This window comes from Capra hircus, chromosome 10 (assembly GCF_001704415.2).
Source record: "Capra hircus breed San Clemente chromosome 10, ASM170441v1, whole genome shotgun sequence".
NCBI classification, from domain to species: domain Eukaryota; kingdom Metazoa; phylum Chordata; class Mammalia; order Artiodactyla; family Bovidae; genus Capra; species Capra hircus.
The window spans coordinates 1,037,350-1,060,993 of NC_030817.1; the positions used below are offsets into that span (position 1 = coordinate 1,037,350).

The 23,644-nt window shown below is 52.9% G+C and overlaps 1 protein-coding gene across 7 annotated transcripts in view; it reads left to right on the forward strand.

The window, feature by feature from the left end:
- The window catches only part of TTC7B (tetratricopeptide repeat domain 7B), a 272,717-nt gene that overhangs the window by 212,942 nt on the left and 36,131 nt on the right, over positions 1-23,644 (forward strand). For 3 of the 7 annotated variants that reach the window (XM_018053837.1, XM_018053840.1, XM_018053843.1), the window contains 4 exons: positions 595-711; positions 8,791-8,888; positions 12,828-12,998; positions 15,480-15,530. In XM_018053837.1, the coding sequence (XP_017909326.1) occupies positions 595-711; positions 8,791-8,888; positions 12,828-12,998; positions 15,480-15,530 (437 nt within the window). Of the gene's footprint in view, positions 1-594; positions 712-8,790; positions 8,889-12,052; positions 12,056-12,827; positions 12,999-15,479; positions 15,531-23,644 lie in introns of all 7 variants that reach the window. The other 4 variants (XM_018053841.1, XM_018053838.1, XM_018053839.1 and 1 more) reach the window with 4 other exon arrangements.

Sequence of the window (23,644 nt, forward strand, 5' to 3'; positions counted from 1 at the left end):
GTGACTTGGTGAAGTCCTTGCCCCATCAGAGCAGGGCTGGAGCAGATCCAGAGGGGAAGGCCTCACCCAGGCCCCGCTTTTCATGAGCCCTGGGTGCAAGCTGTCATCTCCTTCATGCAATGACGATCACTGCGTAATGTCACTGATAGATATTTATATCAACCGAGTCACATCGCGTGGAGTTTTGTAAATAAATCAAAATTCACTTTTGATGTATTTTTGAGGTTTTGCAGATAAGGTGGTTGTGCTCTAAAAAGCGCCCTGTTCCTAAAATCTCTGTGTCCTGAATGAAATCAGCCGCTCGGATGCTTTTCACCTGACCACCCGTGGCGGCACGGTGCCGACGTCGCCGTGGGGGCGAGACTCGGGCAAAGCCGGATCCTGCCCCGCGAGCTCTGGAGTCCCGGGCTGCCGCGCTTCCCTCGGGTCCAGCCTTCGGACGCCCCCTCCTGTACGGTGGCCAGAGCCCCTTCCGGCTCCGTAGGGAAAACCCGAACGGACGCTGTGCACCCCCGCAGGGATCCCAGAGCTCGCCCGAGCCGTCCTGCCGGGCTCCGGCCTGAGCTGTGTCCTCCCCTCTGTCTCCCCACGCAGACTGCTGTTTTCCAAAGTGAAGCTGGAGTCCCTCTCCCGGGGCCCGGACGAGGCGCTCCTCACGTGCAAGCACATGTTACAGATCTGGAAATCCTGCTACAACCTGACCAACCCCAGGTAAGAGGCCAGGCGCGCGGCGTGCGGGCATCGCGTGGCTCCCGGCATCTGGCGGGACGGGCTCTCCAGCCCCGTGCACCCCCGGCCGCGCGGTGGAGCCTCACGTCCGTCTTTACGGGCACGTTAAAGCGTTTGATGAATCCGCCAAGTTATGGGTTTCTTATGCTTTTGCCGCCACGGTGGCCTGCTAGGCTCAATTCCGATCGGTCTCCTGATTTCGCTCAACCAGCCATTTACATAAGTCCTTTGAAGAGTCTTACCATCTTGCTAGCGATTTGTGGATAGACTAGTCAGTTATATATTCCAGATGGTGTTCTCACAGTAATATTTAAAAGACCTGAGTGGATAACAGGCCGCATTCTACCAGGGAGAGTAGAAATTGCTATTGGGGTGATAAAGTGTTATTTTCAAGCAGCTAAAATCATGACTCAAATATACAGGAAGCATGTATCAAAGGTTTTATTTATCTCATTAACTAATGAAGGAAGCAATAAACTGTTAAGACCGAGTCAAAGAAAAATTTGAAAACTTGATATGCTGAAATGAATTTGCAAATATAAAAACAATAATATCCTATAAAACAACGAAATATATTGTTTGGGGTTACCTTCTCTAAAGACACTGATTGTGTCTCAACCAGACAAAACTGGTAGGTTTTCCGCCGGGCAACTCTGCCCCCCAGAGCTGTGAAACGGCCTGGCCAGTCTCAGTCAGTCAAGGCCCCACGCCGCACAGGCAGATTCTGTGGGGAAGGGCTGCTAGGCAGCCCACCAGTCCTCTCCCAGTACGTCCCTGAAAAGCATCATATTCAAGTCTTGGGCAGTTGTTCCCAGCAAATGTCTAGATTACAAAGTGCCCAGACCTGTGACGGAAGTGATTTAGGAAAAGGGGACCTGGTGATTCAGGTGAATTCAGACAGCCACTCACACACTCAGAATATGTTCAGGTTCGCAGCAGGACGTATGGATAGCCTGCCTGCTACTCTGAAGAGTCAGGAGTCTGAAATGTGTAAGTCACGGATGTGTTCGGGGTCTGGCCCTGCCGGCAGGGGGAGGGTGTGTGGGCTCAGGCGGGGCTTCCACAAGGACAGTGATGAGACCGGGGCCAGGCGACATCAGGAGAGTCTGGGGCGACTCCAAGGGAGCGAAAAAGGGAGCCAGGGCTAAGCTTCGTGCTCTGAAGGGCTGGGCGGAGCGCACAGCCGCTGGTGTGACAGGAACAGGGAAGAGCTGGTCGGTAACTGGGGAGCATTAGTCAGGTCTAGACCCTGCAGAGCAGGGCTGAGAAGGTGAAGGAGGAGAGGCCTTGGCCCGGGCCGTCTCTCATGAGCCCCCGGCGCAGGCGGGGAGGCCACCCCAGCCGTCTCCCCTCGGTGGGAAGACCCCCGGAGACGGGCCTCCTCCTTCTGTGGCTGTGTTCTGGAGCTAAACATCATCCTGATGTTTGGAGAAGGCTGCCTTCTCAGTCTGTAGGCAGCAGTGGGAAACGCCCGCATTTCTGTCCCCAGAGCCCCCCTCCCTGTCTCCCAGGCTCCCTGCAGCAGCAGGATTCGGGCCGTGGGGAGGGCCCTTGCCACGCGCCGGGCCGGAGGCGGCCCTGTGGAGCTGGCTGCTTCCCGCTGGAGCTTTGTCTGTGCCCTGAGAAATGAGGAGAGAAATCCACCAGCTCCCATGTTGCCAGTTTCCCCTCTGTTCTCCACACCTCTCCCACCTCCCCACATTTCCTCCCACGTAGCAACCAAGAATATTGAATGTGAGGAGAAAAAAAAATAGCAGAATCGGAAAGCTCTTTAAAAATACTTCACCAAATGCCTGGGCTGTGTGCATGCTTCCTCCGTCTACCGGAGGATCTTCTGGCAGAGGGTGGAGCCTGGCTGCGGGGCAGGGAGGATGGGGCGGGGTGGGGGGTGGGGTGGGGTGCCTCGGGGGGGAGGGGTGCTTCGGGGGAGGGGTGCCTGGGGGGAGAGGTGCCTCGGGGGAGGGGCGGCAGGTCTTCCTGTTGCTCTTCTAACTGTATTTTCTCTGGGATAGAAATAAAGCGCTTCTCCTGTGGCCCTCCCCGCTGCGCAGCTTTAGCCGCCCTCCCCACGCCGTTGGAGGACGCAGCCCTGGCACAAAGGGGGCACAGTACGGGGCCGGGCGGGGGGAGGGCTTGGGAGGGCAGCGCCCCGCGGTCCCCAGATCAGGGCAGCTCTGGGCCCGGCAGCCCCTAGTCGGGTCACACAGGGTTCTAGAAAAGGCCAGAAGCGCATGAGCAGGTGGGTGAGAGGCAGCCCTGCCTGGGAAGCAGAAAGCCCCCTGGCTGCAGGAGGCTGGCTTCCGGCTGCAGGAGGCTGGCTTCCGGCTGCAGGAGGCTGGCTTCCGGCTGCAGGAGGCTGGCTTCCGGCTGCAGGAGGCTGGCTTCCGGCTGCAGGAGGCTGGCTTCCGGCTGCAGGAGGCTGGCTTCCGGCTGCAGGAGGCGGAGGGCCTCGCTGACTTGGGGCTCAGGCGCCCCTTGTGTCTCGGATGCCTCGTGGGGAGGTCTCTTCTCACCCTCAGGGTCTCCCCGCTGCTCCCACCCCTACAAACCTCCCTGGGGGCTGGCACGGGCCTCCAGAGCAGGGAACACAAGGGCACAGAGGACGACCCTGGGGCATCGCAGGGCCAGACTGCGGCCGGACCTCGCTGAGTGTTCTCTGCAACCTGCACCTCCTGTTAACTTTGGCTTGAGGGAGAGCCACACCCCCAGCTCAGGCCACATCTCCCGTGAGCGCAGGGTGCAGGGCGTTCTCCTGGGCGTGTGCGTGGCAGAGTGCCGGTCACTGCAGAAACCTGGGCGGACTTCTTGAGGCCTGCAAGGTTGCGCTTGCCTTTGGGACAGAAACCCGCCTCATGGTCTGCCTCCTCTCTCGGGGAAGCGCACAGCTCTGGCTGTTCTCGCAAGTGTTGACCTGGCCACTCAAGACCGAGTGACTTCGGCCAGAGCCTCACTAGACGGTCCAGCAGCCTCCCGGCGTGGAAGCACTTCCCCGTCCCTCTGCTGCCGGGCCAGGCTGTTTATACGTTCTTCTCAAGCCATGTCTCAGCCTTGCCAGACGGCTGCTGTTCGTTCCACTTTATAAACAAAATGAAAGTGAAGCTGCTTGAGGTTACAGATCTTGCCCTAGTTTTCTCAGCTAAACAACTGGTGCATCTTTGATTCAGACCCCAGTCTGCTGAACATCCAGGCCCTCCCCACCGCCTGTGCCCCTCTCTCAGTCGACAGCCAGCTTCTTTGCCTTTGGTTTCTTATTATTTACCACTCTTCTCCCTCTTGTCACCACCACTTGGACCATCCATCATGTAGTCACATGATTGGAAGGAAACTTTTTCTTCCTAAGTCCCATTTCAATCACATTAATGCATAGCACGTAAGTGTTGAAAGGAAAAAAGGACAAGTCCTTTGCTGTAACCTCAGCTGGGAACGGGAAACCCCATTTCACGCTAACCAGCTCAGTCGCTCAGTCGTGTCCGACTCCTTGCGACACCGTGGCCTGCAGCATGCCAGGCCCCCCTGTCCTTCACCACAGCCCAGAGTTCACTCAAACTCATGTCCATTGAGTCAGTGATGCCATCCAGCCATCTCATCCTCTGTCGTCCCCTTCTCCTCCCACCTTCAATCTTTCCCAGCATCAGGGTTTTTTCAAATTTGTCAGTTCTTCTTATCAGGTGGCCAAAGGATTGGAGTTTCACCTTCAGCATCAGTCCTTCCAATGAATATTCAGGACTGATTTCTTTAGGATGGACTGATTGGATCTCCTTGCTGTCCAAGGGACTCTCAAGAGTCTTCTCCAACACCACAGTTCAAAAGTATCAATTCTTTGGCACTCAGCTTTCTTTGTAGTCCAGCTCTTACATCTATACATGACTACTGGAAAAACCATTGCTTTGACTAGATGGACCTTTGTTAGAAAAATAGTGTCTCTGCTTTTTAATATGCTGCCTAGGTTTCTCATAGCCTTTCTTCCCAGGAGCAAGCGTCTTTTAATTTCATGGCTGCAGTCACCATCTGCAGTGATTTTGGAGCTCCTAAAATAAAGTCTGTCACTGTTTCCATTGTTTCCCCATCTATTTGCCATGAAGTGATGGGACCAGATGCCATGATCTTAGTTTTCTGAATGTTGAGTTTTAAGCCAACTATTTCACTCTCCACTTTCACTTTCATCAAGAGGCTTTTTAGTTCTTCTTTGCTTTCTGCCATAAGTGTGGTGTCATGTCCATATCTGAGGTTATTGCTGTTTCTCCCGGCAATCTTGATTCCGCTTGTGCTTCATCTAGCCCAGCGTTTCTCATGATGTACTCTGCATATAAGTTAAATAAGCTCTGTGACAATATACAGCCTTAACGTACTCCTTTTCCTATTTGGAACTAGTCTGTTGTTCCATATCTCGTTCTAACCGTTGCTTCTTGACCTGCATACAGATTTCTCAGGAGGCAGGTAAGATGGTCTGGTATTCCCATCTCTTTCAGAATTTTACACAGTTTCTTGTGATCCACACAGTCAAAGGCTTTGGCATAATCAATAAAGAAGATGTTTTTCTGGAACTCTCCTTGAAAAACAATGATCCAACAGATGTTGGCAATTTGATCTCTGGTTCCTCTGCCTTTTGTAAAACCAGCTTGAACAACTGAAAGTTCACGGGTCACGTATTGCTGAAGCCTGGCTTGGAGAATTTTGAGCATCACTTTACTAGCGTGTGAGATGAGTGCAATTGTGCAGTAGTTAGAACATTCCTTGGCATTTCTTTTCTTTGGGATTGGAATGAAAACTGACCTTTTCCAGTCCTGTGGCCACTGCTGAGTTTTCCAAGCATATTGAGTGCAGCACTTTCACAGCATCATCTTTCAGGATTTGAAATAGCTCAACTGGAATTCCCTCACCTCCACTAGCTTTGTTCGTAGTGATGCTTCCTAAGGCCCACTTGACTTCGCACTCCGGCATGTCTGGCTCTAGGAGGGATCACATCATCGCGGTTATCTGGGTCGTGAAGATCTGTTTTGTGTAGTTCTTCTGTGTGTCCTCGCCGCCTCTTCTTAATGCTGGTAGTCCCCCGTATTTCGGAGGAGCTTTTCTTTTAGCACGGTGCGCTCTCATGCCTTTTCAGAGCAGCCCCAGAAAATGGGCAGCTGTTGCGTTCTGTCAGACCCTTTTTACTGATGAGAAAGCTGAGTTCGGAAGTGAAGGGAACTTGCCTTGTTTGTGTGATCCTGCCTGAAGATGCCTGGGATATGCTCCAGTTTCCGCTCCAAGGCCCCCTGGTACATCCAGTATTCATCCTGTACCTGGCACTATCTCAGAGCCAGGAAGCGACAAAGCGGTGATGAACTCTAGTATCCGACTCCCAGCCCCCCACCAGCTTTCCTCTTGCAGTTAGAGAAGTTTCCGGTTTCCAGAACAGCTCAACCATCAGGAGAGTTTACTCTGGACTTTCAGTCCTGCCTCAGGGGCGCCGGAGCTCCCGGACACGTCCATCTCCACGTGTGGGTCCCTGCAGCTCGTGGGCGGTGGATTTGAGGCTCCTTCCAGTTTTCTTTCCCTGAACCTTCTACTGACGCCGTTGCCGGGAATGGCTTTCCCTTCCTTTCTGCCAGCCTCCTTGGGAGGGGGTCCTGGCACCTAAGGGCGAGCCAGAGAGGAGCTGAGGTGGCGGGGCCATCAGGGGAGGTGGTCCGCACACGTGTCCCAGAGAGAGGAGGGCTCGCGGAGGGACAGGCCAGAGCGCGAGCGCTAAGCCGCCTCGAGGGCCGGCCAGGCCTCCCCGGCCCCTTCTCCCTCCTCCTGTGGGTCACGGTGAAGGCAGAGTCTGCAGCATGTAAGCCAAGAACTGAACCTGCTTAAAGCGTCCAGCGGGATTCTTAGTCACTAAGTCAGGGTGGAGACAAAAGCGTCTCCGTCTCCGTTCAGACTAGTTACTCTTGCTTATATACGGTGGAGATAAAGGAAGGGATACAACCGTACGTAGTTTCTCAGCTGGTGGGAGAGAAACAGGTCAACAGCTTACTGAGTGATGTTTGTAAGTCAAGATTTTGTGTTAGTTGGGGTTTCTAACACCTGGGGTTGGAGGTCCTTAACTCGGCTTCCTCACACCTGCCGTCATGTGACATTTGCAGGCACGGTACTTATAAGGACCCCTGAGGTGTGTGCCCAGGAGTTGTCACTCTTCTGAATGCTGTGTCTGCATGACCTCAGTTCAGCCTGACTTGTGCGTACGTCGGAAGACAATCTTCCTCATCTCCCAGGGAAGTCCCTGAAGCACATAGGAAGTGGCCTTGCTCAGAGTGACCTACCAGCAGGGACAGATGTAGGGAGGAACCCAGACTCCTGGGCCGGCTGGGTTCCAGGATGCAACGCAGCACGTAGCAGCCAGCCCTGTGCTCTGAAACTGGGTGCAGTGGGGAGCCCGGGACAGACAGTTCCCATCCTATTACCAAGGCCCAGTTCACTGGAAACCTAGGCACCTCCTTCCTTTGCAGTTCCGGCACCTCACTGTGTCCTGGAATCCCCAAGGTGATGAAAACTAGCACTCTATTTTGAGATGATATCTTCCCCAAACTCCTAGGTGGGGACCTATAGCAACATTCAGATGATTAACTCTTTGCCAAATTTGTATAGTATTTTTGTAATATGTATATTAAAGATACATGCCTGAACAGAACAATGCCAGAAACATTCAGTTGGTGATGTGATTAAGGCCTGTTTGCACAGACTTTCATGCTGTCTTCTGCTCAGAGACATTTATTGTTTCTCAGACATGGAAATAACTAATAGAATAGTTTCCAAAAAACATGTATCCAGTGATGTCATAAGTATAGGCTGACAAACAGTCTGTACTGAAGCAAGTTTCCTTCTGTTTCCTGTGGATTTCTCCGACTACCTCACTGGACATGGAAATTACAGCCTGCAAACCATATTAAGTTTCATAGCAAATCTTGTTGGTACCACTTTTAGCAACATCTGCAGAGAGGAAGGAAATCGTGTCCCTTTATTGTTGAAGTTGAATTTCTTGACAACAACAACTAAAAAAATCATCCGTAGAGCCCCCAGATTAAAAAAAAAAAAAGGGACTGAAAGAAAAGCATTAGACTCAAACCTTAAGAGACAAATATGCATCTTTGATAGAGTATCTTGATGGAGGAAAAAGAAGAAGGCGGTTTTCATTGTTTTTGCTTGCAGGCTTCTGCAGTTAGAGGGGGAGCAGTGTGAGCTAAGGGCTGTGAGTGGCCTGTGCGGTCTCCCCGTGACTCACCTGAGGGGTGGCCAGTCCCGTTTTGCAGGAGCAGCCTGCGAGGCTCGGTGAGGGACGCTGGTTGGGGGCGCCAGCTGGGAGGCTGCTGGTGCCAGCTGGGAGGCTGTTGGCAGGACCCGAGGTGCCCTCCCTGAGGCTGCCTCCTGCTCAGGAGCGCTGGCTGGGGGCTCTCTGCCAGCCCCCCGTCCCGTGTGCAGCCTCACACAGCTTCTCCCTTGTTCAGAGGCCTCGACCGAATTATTGATGATAAAGGCTTGTTCTCAGGACCCAAACGAGGCCGTGGCTGTGATAGCATTTGAAAAGTAGGGCCCAGTGGTTCTTGAATTCGGCTCCGCGTTGGAACCAAGGGGGAGCTTTGAACGCCAGCACTTCTGATCTGTTGGGTCGGGCAGGACCCGGGCCTCAGCGGTTTATCGAGATGCCCCGGGTGGTCTTTCTGGGCCGCCACCGGCTGGAAGCATACGTACTGAGTGCGGGTTCCGGGAGGCAACGGGAGGATGGCGCACTCATGGGCCCGGCGAGCCTGGCGCCCAGCGCGGGTGCCCAGCAGTGAGCCGCCGTTGGCGGGGGAGACACTGGCTCCATGTTTCATTTCCCGCACTAGCTCAGGCCCGCAGGCGCGGCTTCAGCCGCGCTGGGGATACGGATGCTGAAAGGAAGCTGGCCCAGGGAAAGCTGGATGTGTGGTGACAGGTGACGAGGTGCCGAGGTGCCGAAGAACGTCAGAAACGCAATTCGGGCGTGGGGATCGGGTGCTTCTCGTTCCTTCCCCCACCCATCTTCCAATGACTGACCTTTGCAGCTGTGTTTTGCAGTGATTCTGGACGTGGGAGCAGCCTCTTAGATAGAACCATCGCTGACAGACGACAGCTTAATACAATTACTTTGCCAGACTTCAGCGATCCCGAGACAGGTGAGACTGAACGGGCAGCGGGGCTGAAACGGTGTTAACCGGAGCGGGGTGGGGCCCGGCCCTGAGCCCCGTGGGGTGAAGACCCCCGGGCCCAGGGTGGGAAGGCACCCCCGGGAAACTGGCTCATCTGCCGCCTGACGGGCCTTTTCCCCGGGGTCTTTTTCAAGCCTGTGTTCACGGTGGGGGCCGTCCTGTTCCCTGCCAACACAATTCTTTGAAATCTTTCTGTTTTTCCCCTTGCTCTTGGGAGCCAAAAATTCGAAACTAAAATTAGACTCTTCCCATCCCCTGCAGGCGCCCCTCGGCTTTTGTGTTTCTTTGTCTCTCTGTAGATTTCAGACTTGCTGAAATCAAGGTTTCGGTGTCTCATCCGTGGCACCCACGAACACACACCCACCCCGCAAAGGACCCCTGTGAGGGGGCAGTGGGTTCTGAGCCTCCGAGTCTACTGACCCCGAGAGGAGGCCTGCTGCCCTTCCTGCCTCTCTGCAGATACTAGCACGTCAGTTCACATCTGTGTTTCTACAGTTGCCTAAGTATAGGCCAGGTAGAGATACTGCTGTCATCTCCAGAAGTGCAGACAAGTAATTTTTGATAGAAATACCAACATCTCAGGGGGCCGTCTGGATGACTCAACGGACCCCTGGACTATTGAGATGTGCCCAGCTGTGAGCCTGAGGCAGACCCCGGGTGTCGTGGGGAGCGGGTTTGCTGCCTCCCCGCCACCCGCCTGGGCCTCTGTGTGGCTCAGTCCACCTCCGGGTGCCCCCAGCGGCCCCGGGTCCTGACCCAGTCCCTCCGAAGAGCCGGAGAGCAGCCCTGAGCCCAGCGCGGGGGGGGTCACCCTGGAGAGCCTCTCCCTGGGGACGGGAGCCGGGCGCAGTCCTCGCCCGAGCTGTTCTCCCAGCTGCCCACCTTGCCCGGCCAGGCCCCCTTTTCCAGACCTCAAGTCGGCGCAGGAAGCCCGACCACAGGGCCCTGGGGCTCCCCCATCAGGAGAGCGCTGAGCAGCGCGGATTTCAGTCAGTGCCGTTTACCAGCCGCCACTCCAGGTGCAGGCTGGGAGGGCCACAGGGGCTCGGCCCTGCAGCGGCCTGGGCCCGGGGCTGAGGGCCAGCCACTGGCGGGCTTAGATGTGAACCAGGCCGACCCTGAGCTGGGCTCTGCTCACGGTCCAGTCCCACTGGAGGGACGTGTGTGACCCCTCGCTGCAGAAAAGGGAAGGTCAGGCTCTTAGCCCCCACAAGGTGAGGCTCTGACCTCCGGGGAGAGAAGACAGGGAGGTGATGCTCACCCGCCCGGGGCCTCCTCCCCGCCCAGGACCCTGCGAGGACCCTGGTATGAAGTCAGACCCCCTTGTCCTTCCAGCTGGTCGGGGTCTTCATTTGCCCCGAGGCCCCCAAACTTCGGTCCACACCACAGTGCAAATGGGTAGGAGAGAATGAGCGAGGCCTTGGGGTCCGTTCTCCCCGTTGCCCCAGGAGCGTCCCCCTGCCCCGAGCCCTCAGGAGGCTCCCTCCGCAGAGGAAGCCTCAGGTGCCACAGCGTCCCGGTGAGGTGCGTCTCGTGCCCAGCGGGGGTGGCCGCCCTTGTCCGCAGCGGGCACCGCTGTCCCTGAATCCTGAGCCGGGCTGGGGTCCACACTGCTGGGGCGCAGGCTCCCAGGTGCCGGCCAGTGGCCGTGCTACTGTGGCGTTGTGGTTGCACTTGCCACACGAGCCCCTCCAAGGCGCTTCTCACCCACTCTGCCCAGGAGCCCCAAGTCGTCGGTTTTACCACCACCAGTACTTACCAGGAGGCTAGGGAGCCGGAAGAATGGAAGGCCATGTTAGCAGACCTTATCAGCGCCAGACTGGTCGTAAATGATGGCAGAACATTCTGAGACGATCCTTTAAATCCAAGAGACTTAAAAAAACCCAACAGACTCTCCTGTGAATGGAAAAGGTGCCTCCGTCTTGATGAATAAAGGGCGGTTTTGTTCAGCTGAGCCCGTGGGCAGTTCCAGGAGGGCAGCAGTGCCTATTGGCGCATCTGTGTGGACCCCTGTCTCCCGAACGGCCCACGGATTTAGCTTAAGCTCTGATTCCGAAGGTTCTGTGGGGATGCCCTGCTTCCTCCCTGCCCTTCTCCCTCGCCTTTTCCTGAAGATAACCGGTTTTATTAGCTTTTGGTTTTCCCTTCCATGCAAATAAGCTTAGATCTTATTTCCCACATCCCTTGACTTGAAAACAGCCGACTGTGTCTGGGCTGCTCGGCCCCCGTGGGGCCCCTTCACGCGTCCCCCAGCCCCACTGCCTTCGTCAGCGGAGAGTGTCCTGGGGCTTTATTTCAGCTCCACAATCAGTGGATTTTCTAAATGCCCTGAAGGACCCAAGCCTCTGCCAGGAGCACAGTGGGTGAAGACGCATGCCCGGCCCGGAGGCGACCTCCGCGGTCACAACGCCACCCACCCCGTCACCACGGTGCAGGAGACCCCTTCTCGAAGCCACAGCCCCCCTTGGATTGTCCTTTTTGTTTTCTAGAGCTAAAATTTTATTTCCCTTGTATTTATTTATTTTTAAATTTTCTATTGTGGAAAAGCTTCAAATACACCAAAATAGAGACACTAATGCCACGAGTCCCCGTGTACCTGCCACTAGCCCCCAACAGTCCCTATTTTTTTTTCCCCCTTATCTCTGCTGTCCAGCACTTAGTTTCTGTAAGGTATTCTGAGGCAGATCTCAGATATCATATTTGGCCTGTTAAAATTTCAATGTATGTGTCAAACAGATAAGAGTTCTTTAAAAGTCTAGCCAAGGTACCCTCTTCACACATCTGGGGCATGGTGAAGTACAGGCTCGGCGGTGTTCGTTTTGAAAGGTGGGTAACTCGCCCGGACGCCTGTCTCCACCCCTGCAATTGCCCAGATGCGCAGGAGGGGAGCCCGAGTCTAGAAGCCTCGGGCTGGCCACGCCCACTGCAGCCAGGTTTCATTAGGCGGGTGTGGCAGAGTGAGAACAGCCCGTGAAGAATCCGCTTTCCCTCCTAATACCGCCTCTCGGTCCCCTTCTCTCCCCACCCCCACCTCTACCGTCCAGTAGGCCCTAGCCGTCAAAAGAGGCTCCAATGCAAGGACAGTCTTTCAACTCTGGAACTATGAGTCATTGTTTTTTCTTTGGAATAAGTTAGTTCCTTAAATAGAGGATGAAAAAAAATTTTTTTTTCTTCCTTTTGCCTTCAAAACAGGATGTGGAGTAAGGGGATTTATCTTTAGTCATTGGTGGATATTGCCAGACACCTATCCGAAGTAAAATGATTCTTCCACCTGGAAAGTTTGCCCCACTTTGTCCAGGAAAGTTTTCAGCTGTCGCGTGGTGGTCCTGCCTCCTGTGGTGTGTCTCTCCAGCTGAAGACAGGAGGTGACAGCCAGCCCAGCCCCCACACCCAACTGTGGCCCAGCCCCCGCACTGACACTCCATTGCTGCCATGCTGGGACCCGGCCCGTGGTTGCCCCTCAATAGCTGCACCTAGGAAAACCTTAGTTTTCAAGTAAATTTTATATAAGTGCTTCTCATGAAAAAACAAATCAAGGAAAAGTCAAGTTCTAATCCTTTCCAATTGAAAAGCAAAGAGTTTCTTTCCCTCTAGAATGTTGCGGATACTGTAGGTTAAAGACGTATTATTTTCAATGGACCATACTGCTGAATCTGTGCCCAGGTAAATCTGAGTTATTTTTATTCCATGGTGTTGTTGCAGAACAGATAATAACCAGTGGAAAAACAGCAAATTTGTTTTCTTCGAAAAGCACTTGTATTCTGTTGTCAAGTAGAGGAATGATTGTGTATTACATGACCTCATTTTCTTTGCAGCTTATGTGAGTATATTAAAAGCTAGTTTATTTTTTCTTTGTGTTTCTAAAGTTTTTTTGCCTTTTTCCTTTTTTTTCTCTTTCACTCTTAGTGTCAGACTCCTCCTCCTCTTCTTCTCTTCCAAGAACCGAGTCTCCTCTCCACCTGTTTCTGTCTCCTCATCTTCCTTCTCACCCCAAAACCGAAACCTTCGTGTGGCCCCCGGCTGCACGCTCAGTCAGTGACCCGGGGCCCCGCCAGGAACCCTCTCTGTGGAAACATGGTTTATGTTTGGTTTTTTCCTTTCTTAGACCTGCTTCATTTGCCTGATGTTTTATTTTCTGATAATCTTCCTAACTGATAAGCTGGGTAGCAAACTCCATCAAATCCAACTGACAGGAAATCTTGCTAGTCTGAAAACCCAGATGCTGCCTGGGGCAGGAGACAGTGTGGCTGAGCTCCGCCCTCCCCTCCGAAAAGCAGAGGAAACCTGTCTTGAGCAGAATCAATAGAAGCTTTTCTAGAACACTGCCTCTGGCTCTTGAGCACTCCTATGATTTCCTGGAGTTGATATCAATGCATAAAGATCCTATTTTCTTAAAAACGACAAATTAGAACATTCCTAATTATTTCCAGTTTTCGATTTAGAAATGAATTCAACAAGTAAGTCATAATCAAGGTCGTATTGTAAAGATATCGGTCATCTGCCTTTTAAATACGTGATTCTCAGAGCTTATGCTGTGTTACAGTCACACAGAGAGCTTTGAAGACTGCAGGTTCCCTGGGTCCGACCCCCAGAGTTTACGATTCAGGAGGCCTGAGCTGGGGCTCAGGAGTGTGCACGTGTGTGAAATACCTCCTCACGGCTCCAGTGCCAGTGGTTATAAGACTATAAATTGCTTTCCATTTGCAGGGAAAGAAAACGTAGGGCTTGTGGCATGAATCTAGGCAGGGAAATTGAACAGTGTTTTAATATAATCTTGCTTTTAAATAATAGGAACATTTGAAAGTCTGTTTTGGGTCCTGTCAATTAAAAAAAAAAAGATCCCTGTATTAAAATGAGACACTGGTTGATAAAGTCCTTAAATGGCCCCTAAATGTGGGTCTCACCAGGAGATCCACCCTTGTTCTTCCACTCATTTATTTAATGCTCACTTTACCTGCAACACAGCCAGAAAATTTAATCTCTATATCCCTGATTTATAAGGGCTCATCTTTGGTCCGAACGCTCAGTTATATGCTGAACAAAAGCTCAGCATATAAAGTACTCTCCCTAATGTGCTCATATTTCTGATGGCGACCTGCTGTGTTAGACTCACGCGTGCACACACACACACACAGAAAGGAGACTATCGTCTAAAATAAATCATTTAAACCAAGAAACACTCTGACCTTACTTATCTGTTACTTAGCTGTTACTTAGCTGTTCTGAACTCAGCCTCGATGACAATCCCACTTTTACAAAATGGAAGATGAAGATAATGTTTTTAAACTGCTTACGCTGTTTTTAATCTACTTCTTAAAATAGACATTTTCCCTTAATACAATGACTAGGAGCAGTTGCCAACTTTGTTTTTTTTTCTGTTTTGGTTTTTCCAGAAAAGTTGTTTTTTACATTTTTTGCCCAGCTTGAGGCTGGGGTTCTTAAAACGGAATCTTACTGAGCCAGGTGGCTCAGCTGTAGAGCATTCACCTGCCAGTGCAAGAGATGTGGGTTTGATCCCTGGGTGGCGACGATCCCCTGGAGGAGGAAATGGCAGCCCCCTCCAGTATTGTCAGCAGGAAAAGCCCATGGACCGACAAGCCTGGCAGGCTGCAGCCCACACGGTCGCAGAGTCAGGCAGACTGAGCAGCTGAACAATAACAAGAAAAACTGTTCCAGAACGAGGTTAGATATTCCCACCACCCCTCCCCTTCTCGTTTGCATAACAAAGCCACCTACCTCCACACCCACCGGTATTTACCTCCTTGCATCCCAAGAAGCCCTGTGTCCCTTTAGACCTCTGAGGACTGAGGTCCACCTTTCTGGTGGGACACCTGATATCAGATTAATTAGCAAATGGGCAGGGCAGCGCGCACCCCCTGGGCTTTCTGCTGAACATATTACGCACCAGGCAGCGCTCAGTTGTTTATTCTTCACAAAGCTCTGAGTCACCTTCCGTCCTCAGGGAGCCCCTCGCCGGTCACCAGGTGTTGCCTCCCAGCCACAAACACAGCATTCAGCTAGAGAAGGGAAACATGCCACACGTGCACGTGCCTAGAAAAGGCAGAATTTCTTGATTAAAATTATAGTAAGTTTGAATGCCAGCTCTTTCCCCTAGAACAGATAGCCTAGACCTAAAGCTTCATGAATCCCACCCCACCCCCAATCCTTTGGCTTCACAGGGTTGATCACTAGCCCAACCCTACAACTGTTGGAATCCTGAAGAGGCTTAATGTGTGGAAAGATCTGAAAATTGCTTGTTTGATTATTTTTCCCTTCCCTTTGGAGTTTCCTGCCCTGGAAGCAAACCAGTCCATGCATTGGTCAGCTTTCACGTGCTGAGGGAACATTTAAGCATGGAGGGGAATGCCCAGTTGGCCTTCCTTTGCTTAAAAATCATTGTTAGTGGAAACACATATGTCACTCTTGAAATCTGATCCCAGACAACCAGACTTACAGTTGGAAGGTTATGAGAATTCCATTTGCTTTCTTAGCCTTAATTTTGAGTTTTCAAATGTTTGTTTCCTGGTTTTAATTTTTGGTTTGATTTGTTGTTCCAAGGCAACTCTCCAGAAGTATACTTTCATGGTTTTCCCTCCCTTTTTTCAGTTAGTAAGTAGTTCACCGATCTACTAACTCTCCCAGGGCCTCCAGAGTCACGCTACCCTGCACTGCGCACTGTGTGTGTGGCTGTTGATTCCTGGGAGTGTTCGGATGGCCTGCACCCTAAGCTGCCACCCGCTTGCTCACTCCTCGCGGGGCCCAGCTCGCGCGAGATTCTAACGCTCCCGCCTGCAGCTTGGGTTTAAATACGGAGGAGGCAGCGCTTGTCTGGGAAGGACTACAGGCGGAGGCACTGCAGGGAAAATGCCCAGGGGAAGGCGTGCGGTGGGGGTGTCAGCAGCCCCGCGGCGACTGATCCAAAGTGTGAGACATCTAGGCTTCCCAGCGAGGGTCATCTGTAGATTTGGGGTAGAGGGAACTAGTTGAATCTCAAAATTCCTTTCTGGCTCAACTCTTTTTGCTACATAGAAAAAGCGATTCCCTTTCCATACGGTAAAATGAGGCTTGACGTATTCATACAGAGGTCTTAACCCTTTTGATAAAAACAGCCCGCAGTCTCCGGAAGGCCAGTGGAACCTGGGTTCAGCAGGCACTTCTGCAGAGGGGCCCATGCAACCCATTTAACCTTCCTGGCCTTGGACTCCTCACCTGTGAGGAGCTAAATTTACTTGCTATTCTGCTCACACACCCGGGCTCCCCAGGTGCCACTAGTTGTAATGCAGGAGACCCGAGAGACGCCGATTTGATCTCTGGGTCAGGAAGATGCCCTGGAGAGGAAATGGCGGACCACTCCAGTATTCCTGCCTGGAGAGAGGAGCCTGGCGGGCTACAGTCCGTGGGGTCGCAGAGTCGGACACGGCTGAAGCGACTTGAGCACGCTGTTCACAGACGCCTTTGTGGCTTACCAGGAGCTGGTCCTGACTTTAAGCCTCTACCAGCCCCTGTGGCTCCCAGAGGGCAGTGACCGGCCAGGTGGGGAGAGCTGGCCTGGAAGGTAGCCGCCAGGCCGCCCCCACGGTGCCCGCCCTCCTGAGCTGAGGCGCCCGGGCGCCGCGTGCACCCACCCCAGCGGTCATCATTCTGGAGGGAGAGCTGGGTGGGCGTTCTCTCCGAGAATGTGCCGGCTCGTGTCCCCAGCTTCATTTCATTTCACCGATTCTGGGGAAAGTGCTGCTCTCTTTAGGAGCCCAGAGAAGAGAATGATTCTAAGTAAATCACACACTGCTCAGGTGAAGCAAAGTGAGGGGCAAGGCCGAGCTGGTGAGCATCTTATGATTGACGCTGCGTTTTCTGACATTTAAAAACGTCCGTCAGGATCAGGAAGTGACCAGTCAGTGAGGTGGTGGCTGACTGCGCCTTCTGCCTCTGCCTAACAGAAAAAGTCCCTTCTTAATCTGTATATGGAGAGGTCCCTCTAATGATGGCCCCACTGCCTTTGAGGGGTGGCAGTTGAAGTGTCAACGTTATTGCTTTTTTAATTAAAGTTAATTCTCTTTAAAAAATAGTTTGGGCTTCCCTGGGGGCTCAGATGGTAAAGAATCTACGCGCAATGTGGGGGTCTCAGGTTCCCTCCCTGGGTTAGAAAGATCACCTGGAGGAGGGCACGTCCACTCGCCCCAGGGTTCCTGTTTGGGGAATCCCACGACAGAGGCTACAGTCCACGGGGTCACAAAGGGTCGGACACGACTGAGCGACAAACACTGGGCGCTGCCGAAGTTCACTTAGTTCTAGGGTGTCTTTCTCTAGACGAGGCTGGATGGCGGCAGTTCAGGAGGTGGACGCGTCAGTAATGCGGCCCTCGGGCTGACGCCGGGCGTGTGCGTCCGGGAGCGAGACCGCAGCCCCAGCCGGGAGCCTTCTCCCTGGCCGCGTCCGCGAGCCGCTTTCCCCAGGGCCGGGCGCTTCGGTGCAGAGTCGGGGGCTCAGGACTGTGCAGCGGCGGGGTTGGGGCAGGTGGGGAGCCTCCCCGTGTAGTCCTCCCGAAGGCACTGCCTCCCGCCGCAGCCGGCCCCCCGCATGCCTGCTGAGCGCCCCGCCGACACCCCCGGCGCACGCTGGCCGCCGCGCATGCAGCCTGCCCCCGGGGTCCTTCCCGACGCTCTCCGTGGAGAGGACCCCGCCTTGCAGGAGGAAAGCACGTCCCATCAGGGCTGAGCTGTGCTTGGTACTCTGTGAAAGTCACTGGGAGTCGTGGCTCGTCTTGGGACTCGGGGTTGGCTTGTCCGGATGTACTTGGCTGTCTTAGTCTCCTTTTCACACAGGGGGCAAGGAAAGTAGCTAGAGAACAGCCCCCAAAGTTACTGATCCGCAGAGCCCACAGGCAGCAGGCCTCGCGGGCGGGAGGCGGATGACACCGCAGTGGCCCCTGAGGCCGCCAACTCGAGGGGAGGGGACAGCCCTCCAGGCGCCAGAATGCGGGAGGGAGACCCTTCACAGCCCCGTGTGAGGAGCCCACCCCCCAAATCAGAGGCAGGACCGTCTCCAGCGGAGATGGGGATTGTCCCTACCCGGGCGTGGAGGGAAAATGGCCCGTGTGTTTTAAGGATTCCGAGAACATGCGGGGCCCTGCCCCTCCTCCCCTTCCTCACCGGCTGCTCAGGCCCGCGCCCCCAGGCTCTCAGAGCGCAGGGGCAGGTGCAGGAGGTCGCCGACCACCCCTCACCAGCGCTCAAGCCTCGTCTTGAGAAACAGGCACCCTTCTCCTGTTAGGGATGCGAGGTTTCAAGCCCAGCTGTCTGGCGGAATGTTTAGTCGTTCAGATCACCGTTCAGCGCGCGGGGGGCCTTTGAGAAGTGAAGCTGCGTTGTTTCTCTTTTTAATTTCATTGTTGGGGAAGGGGCACAGCTTCGAAGCACCGGAAGCTGAGTGAACTCTGCCAACAGGTAGCCCTGAGTCAATTCAGGACCGAGGGAAGACAGAGAGCTCCGGGCAGTGGGTAATTCCTGCGCACTCGGGCTCTTCCCAGAGCAGTGCCCGGCGGGTGCCTGCAAGGCTGCCCGGGGCAGACGGGATGGGGCCCCGAGCGCGCCAGGGCTGGAGGCGGAGGGCAGCCTGGACCCGCGCGGACTTTTGGACCTGGGCCTGCTCGTGGCTCTTTGGGAGAGGGGTTTTTGTTCTTTTTTGCACGTCAGTAGCACAGTTGTTCGTGGGCTGTGATGCACCAAGTCAGCAGGGTTGCATCTGAGACCTGTTCCCCGTCCTCGAGCTGTGAGGATGGGAGGGGAGAGGGAAGGTGGGCACCGTTCACACCACAGCGGCTTAGGTTCCGCCACCAGAAGAGTCGAGAGGGCCGCTGGAGTGTAAAAACACGCCAGGCAGTCAGTGACCCTGCTTGTGCAAATACAGGTGACCGAACACAACCCGGCCGGAGTTCACTGCCTTTTGCTTAACAGTGCTACGGGCTCTGAGATTCCTTTGCCTGATGAACTTCAAGTGTTGAACTAGGTCCCTGTCGGAGGTCTGTGTGAAGCTGACCACAGGTGTAGTGAGCTGAGGAGAGGATTTGGAAAGACATCAGCTGCAGGCAGTGTGAGCTGGCTGGACCCGCTGTCCTGCTTCTGGCAGAATTTCTCTGTGGGCTTCAGGAAATGATAGGTATGGGGGTAGGAATCCTCTGGGGGTGCGGAGCTTGCATTCTGCTTCCTGAGGTCAGGGGCCCTGGCTCCTGGTCCCCCGGCCTGGGCTCTCTATCAGCAGCCCCCTTCCACACCCCACCCAGATGGTGGTCCTAAGCGGGGACTCGGATAAAGACCCTGGAGGTGGGGATCAGAACAGTTCTTCAAGCGGCACTTTGCAGACGTATCAGAGGTCCAAAGCAGCATTTTCTCTTGGGCATCTAGGTGGGAGGAAATTCAGCTCCAGGACATCATGTTCCCCATGGACACAGAACCTAGGCCAGGTTTCAGGGCCCGCTCTCACCTGCCCACGTCAGCTGTCGGTTCAGTTGGTTTCACGGTGGCTTTTCAGAGCCCCTGCACCCTGTGACTGAGGGACTTGGTGGCTGCTCGGCCCTGAGGGTTCCGACAGGGATAAGCACTTCTCGAATTAATGTGATAAATAGGAGATGCTCAGCGGCCAGACACGTCCCCTGACTCACCTGTCAAACCTGATTATCTGGAAGCTTATTCCTCCAGAGTCTTGGATTTCAAATTAGAAATATGCCTTCTGTTCCCCCTCCGATTCCTTTCTCAAGCCTCGGTTTGTCCATTTCCCTTGGAGGGATAATCCTCTTAACCCCCACGCACGCTGTAAGAATACATTTGCTTTCATGAGAAAGAAAAGGGTTGCTTTAAAAATAGGTTGGTCAGGACTAGCGTTTCTAGTTTAGCTACATAAATCAAAGTCTATCTTGACACTTACCATTTCAGTCCTATGCAACAGTAAGATGCAGGTTGTTCTGATTATTTTTTGTAATCAGATTTGTGCATTCTAATTCATAGTGACGCTTAGCCCTTTCCTCCTCCAAATTCTAACCCAGTGAAAGCGTTTGACATATTCGCACTATTGCTAGGAGGAGTGAAAGTGAAGTTCAAGTTGCTCAGTCGTGTCCAACTCTTCGCGACCCCATGGACTATAGAGTCCATGGAAGTCTCCAGGCCAGAATACTGGAGTGGGTCGCCATTCCCTTCTCCAGGGGATCTTCCCAACCCAGGGACTGAATCCAGGTCTCCTGCATTGCAGGTGGATTCTTTACCAGCTGAGCCACAAGGGAAGCCCTGTAGACATTAGCTATTAAGTATTTTTATCATTATTGTAAATCACCTGCTGTTGTTAATAAATATTGAATGCTCAAATACCCACCCCTCCTTCAGAACCTGAAGGGTGTCTGCCCCGTGAGACGTGTGTGAAAAGGGATCGTCTAGGAAGGAAACAGTTGTTTCTGATGAACCTCAGTCACCCTCCCTTTGTAGAGGGGTGAGTTACCCTGGAGCTGGGAAGCCCCTGGGTAAGAGCAGGGTTAATTCGGGAGTGCACCACGGTCAGTCTTACTGCCAGTGGTTGGGAGGAGCCCTTTGAGACGGGGAAGGTTCTGGCCCCTGGGCCATCAGGGAAGGAGGGTAGGGCACCCAGACGTGGTTCCCTCGAAGGGGGCCACTCTCTTCCAGGTTTCATACTGTGACAAGTCTTCACTCATCACTCATTCGTTCCACGAGCATTTACCAAGCACATTTCAGGGGCCTGGCATTCTTAGCCCCTAAAATACCTAGCGGGCATCCCTGGTGGCTCAGCTGGTGAAGAATCCACCTGCAATGCAGGAGACCTGGGTTCGACCCCTGGGTTGGGAAGATCCCCTGCAGAAGGGAAAAGCTACCCACTCCAGTATTCTGGCCTGGAGAATCCCATGGACTGAAGAGTCCATGGGGTCACAAAGAGTTGGACACAACTGAGTGACTTTCACTTCACTTTCACAATACCTAAATGGAGGACATGACTCCTGTCTTCCAGAACCACCCAGTCTCATAAGAGAGGCAGTTACGTTAACTTTAACGTAAAACAGTGTGGTCTGTACAGGGATCACCATGACCACAGGAGGATATGGGGCACTGAGGTCCCGAGGTCTAACGTTTTGCCCGAGGCTGGTAGGGAGGAGGAACCAAAGGCTCATGGCAGCCTTCCTGGAGGAGGTGGTATCGGAGCTGGATTTAGAGCCTAGATTTGCAGTTAGACTAGTGTCTGAGTCACCTGCTGGCTATATGCATTTGGGTAACTTACTCACTAAATCTCAGTTTTGTCGTCTAAACAATGTAGGTAACAGTGTTACCTGCCTCAGAGATTTGTTTAAAAATTAAATGAAGCAATATACATAGACTGCACACCAGAGTGCCTGGAACGGGCCTCTAAGACTGATAATCAGAAATGACAATCAAAACTAGTTCACTGAAACTGATAATCACCACTGCTGGCATGATCGTTTGCTGGACCTTCTTCACAGTGAAACGTTCGTATGTGAAGAATTAATGAATTTAGTTGTGTACGCGAGTGAGTGAAGTCGCTCAGTTGTGTCTGACTCTTTGTGACTGTAGCAAAGACTGTAGCCCGCCAGGCTCCTCCGTCCATGGGATTCTCCAGGAAAGAATACTGGAGTGAGTTGCCATTTCCTTCTCCAGGGGATCTTCTTCCTGACCCAGGGATGAAACCTGGGTCATTCAGGCAGCCGCTTCACCACCTGAACCACCAGGGAAGCCCCAGTGTGTATAGATATCACGAAGAGAAGGAACTTTGACATTATTTCTGAGAAGTTCGTTTGTGAATCAAACAGATCACCTGAAAAGCAAAATTAGCCCCTTGTCTAAAAGTCACGAATCCTTGTAGCCGAGGAGTCTGAGAATTTAGCAGAGAATGTGTTGGGTTTTCCTAGAGCAGTGGTTTATTTTTTTTTAATGAAACATTTTAAGCATTTCTCAGTTTTGATTTCATTTTTGATTTCAGTATCAATGGATATAACCCATGCAAACAAGATCTCTTGAGAGGGCTTGCAGTAACTTTGCAGAGGGACTTCCCTGGCGATCCAGAGGCTAAGACTCCACACTCCTGATACAGAGGGCCCAGTCAGGGAAAAAGATCCCATATGCCTTGGCTGAGACCGGGTGCAGCCAAGTTAATTAATTACTTAAAGAAAATGACTTCGCAGAATCCAAAGAGATTCTGAGATAAGAGGGCTCTGAGAACCTCTGTCCTAAAGAACAAGAGCTTCCTGGTCCCCTTTCCCCAGGTCGCTGGGCTGCAGGGAGGCAGGACTGCTCAAGCTGGCTGAGCTGTGGGGACGAAGCCCGCAGGCTTTTCTTGACCCTCCGTCTTCTAATAACACCCTCTTCCCGTCTCCCCAGGTCGGGGCCTCAGTCTTAGCTGTGCGTTGGTATTGCCTGGGCTATTAACAAATAGATGGCTGCCCCACCCCCCCTCCAGCGTCAGTGATGCTGTAGCTATGGCAGCGTGGTCGTGTTTTTAATCCATAAGTGATTCTAATGTGAAGCCACAGTTGAGAACCCCTGTTGGAGGTAGTCGGTGAGAGGTAAGCCAGCTTAGTAACAGCGTCAGGATGTGGCAACAGCAGTTTCATTTATTTAACTAATCATTGCTATTAAAAATCTCAGAGAAGCTACGTCCATCCTTGTTATCAAAGTTAAAATGCTGATTTTCCATAAAGAGGTTGAAAACAGAACAAGACCCCCAAAACCAACAGCAGTTTCATCATCTTGCTGCTTAGGGTTTTTTTAAGTAGTCTGACACGCTTGGTCTCCGCACAGTCAGTTCTTAGCTGAGCTCCATCAGCTCTCCTGCGTTACCTTTGAACTTGGCCTCATGGGCCTCCTCACAGGGCAGCGCTGACTCTGGAGGCCTCCCTGGTCCTTCTCCAGAGCTGCCCTCTTACGTGTCCCTGTGGGTGCTGTCTGTGTGGGGATTGTCCACAGAAGCTGGATTCTGGGGTCCCCAGCCCCCTCCCACATTTCACTTCCACCAACCCCCTCCCACCGCAGGATTTGAGTATATTGAGAAAAATCCACATTCCTTCATGTTGGGACTGTCAAAACACAATATGGATGGCCAGTTTATCACTGCAAATACTCTTAAAAATGAATAAACTACGGTGCATTTGAAAGCCCCAGCAGAAATTGTTTTTATGCTCACAGTCTCCTCTTACCCAGAGTAGACCCAGCCTGGCTTATTTGAGTAGCCAGCGCGCATCTCTCTATAATCACCGTTTTTTGGCTTATTTGAGTAGCCAGCGCGCATCTCTCTATAATCACCGTTTTTTGGCTTATTTGAGTAGCCAGCGCGCATCTCTCTATAATCACCGTTTTTTGGCTTATTTGAGTAGCCAGCGTGTATCTCTCTATAATCACCATTTTCAACCTCGTGATAAGTTGATAGTTGCCACCGACAGGGCTGGAATGTTTATCCCTGTATTACGCTTGAGGACGAGCTATAAATGAAGAGTGTTGCCGGTGAATATAAATGTCACCAGTTTTCAGTCTGCAATAACTGAGACTCCTGTTCTCGGTTCTGAAACCATTCCTCCGAGAGGGGATGTGGGAAAGCGGTGGGGAGAGACCCCCGTTGCGGAAGGTGGCCGCTGTCTGGCAGGAGTTCCCCAGGTCAGCATGGGAAGAACGTGTGGTCTGACTCATTTGATGTCTGAGGAGCAGCCCTTTGGCCAGATC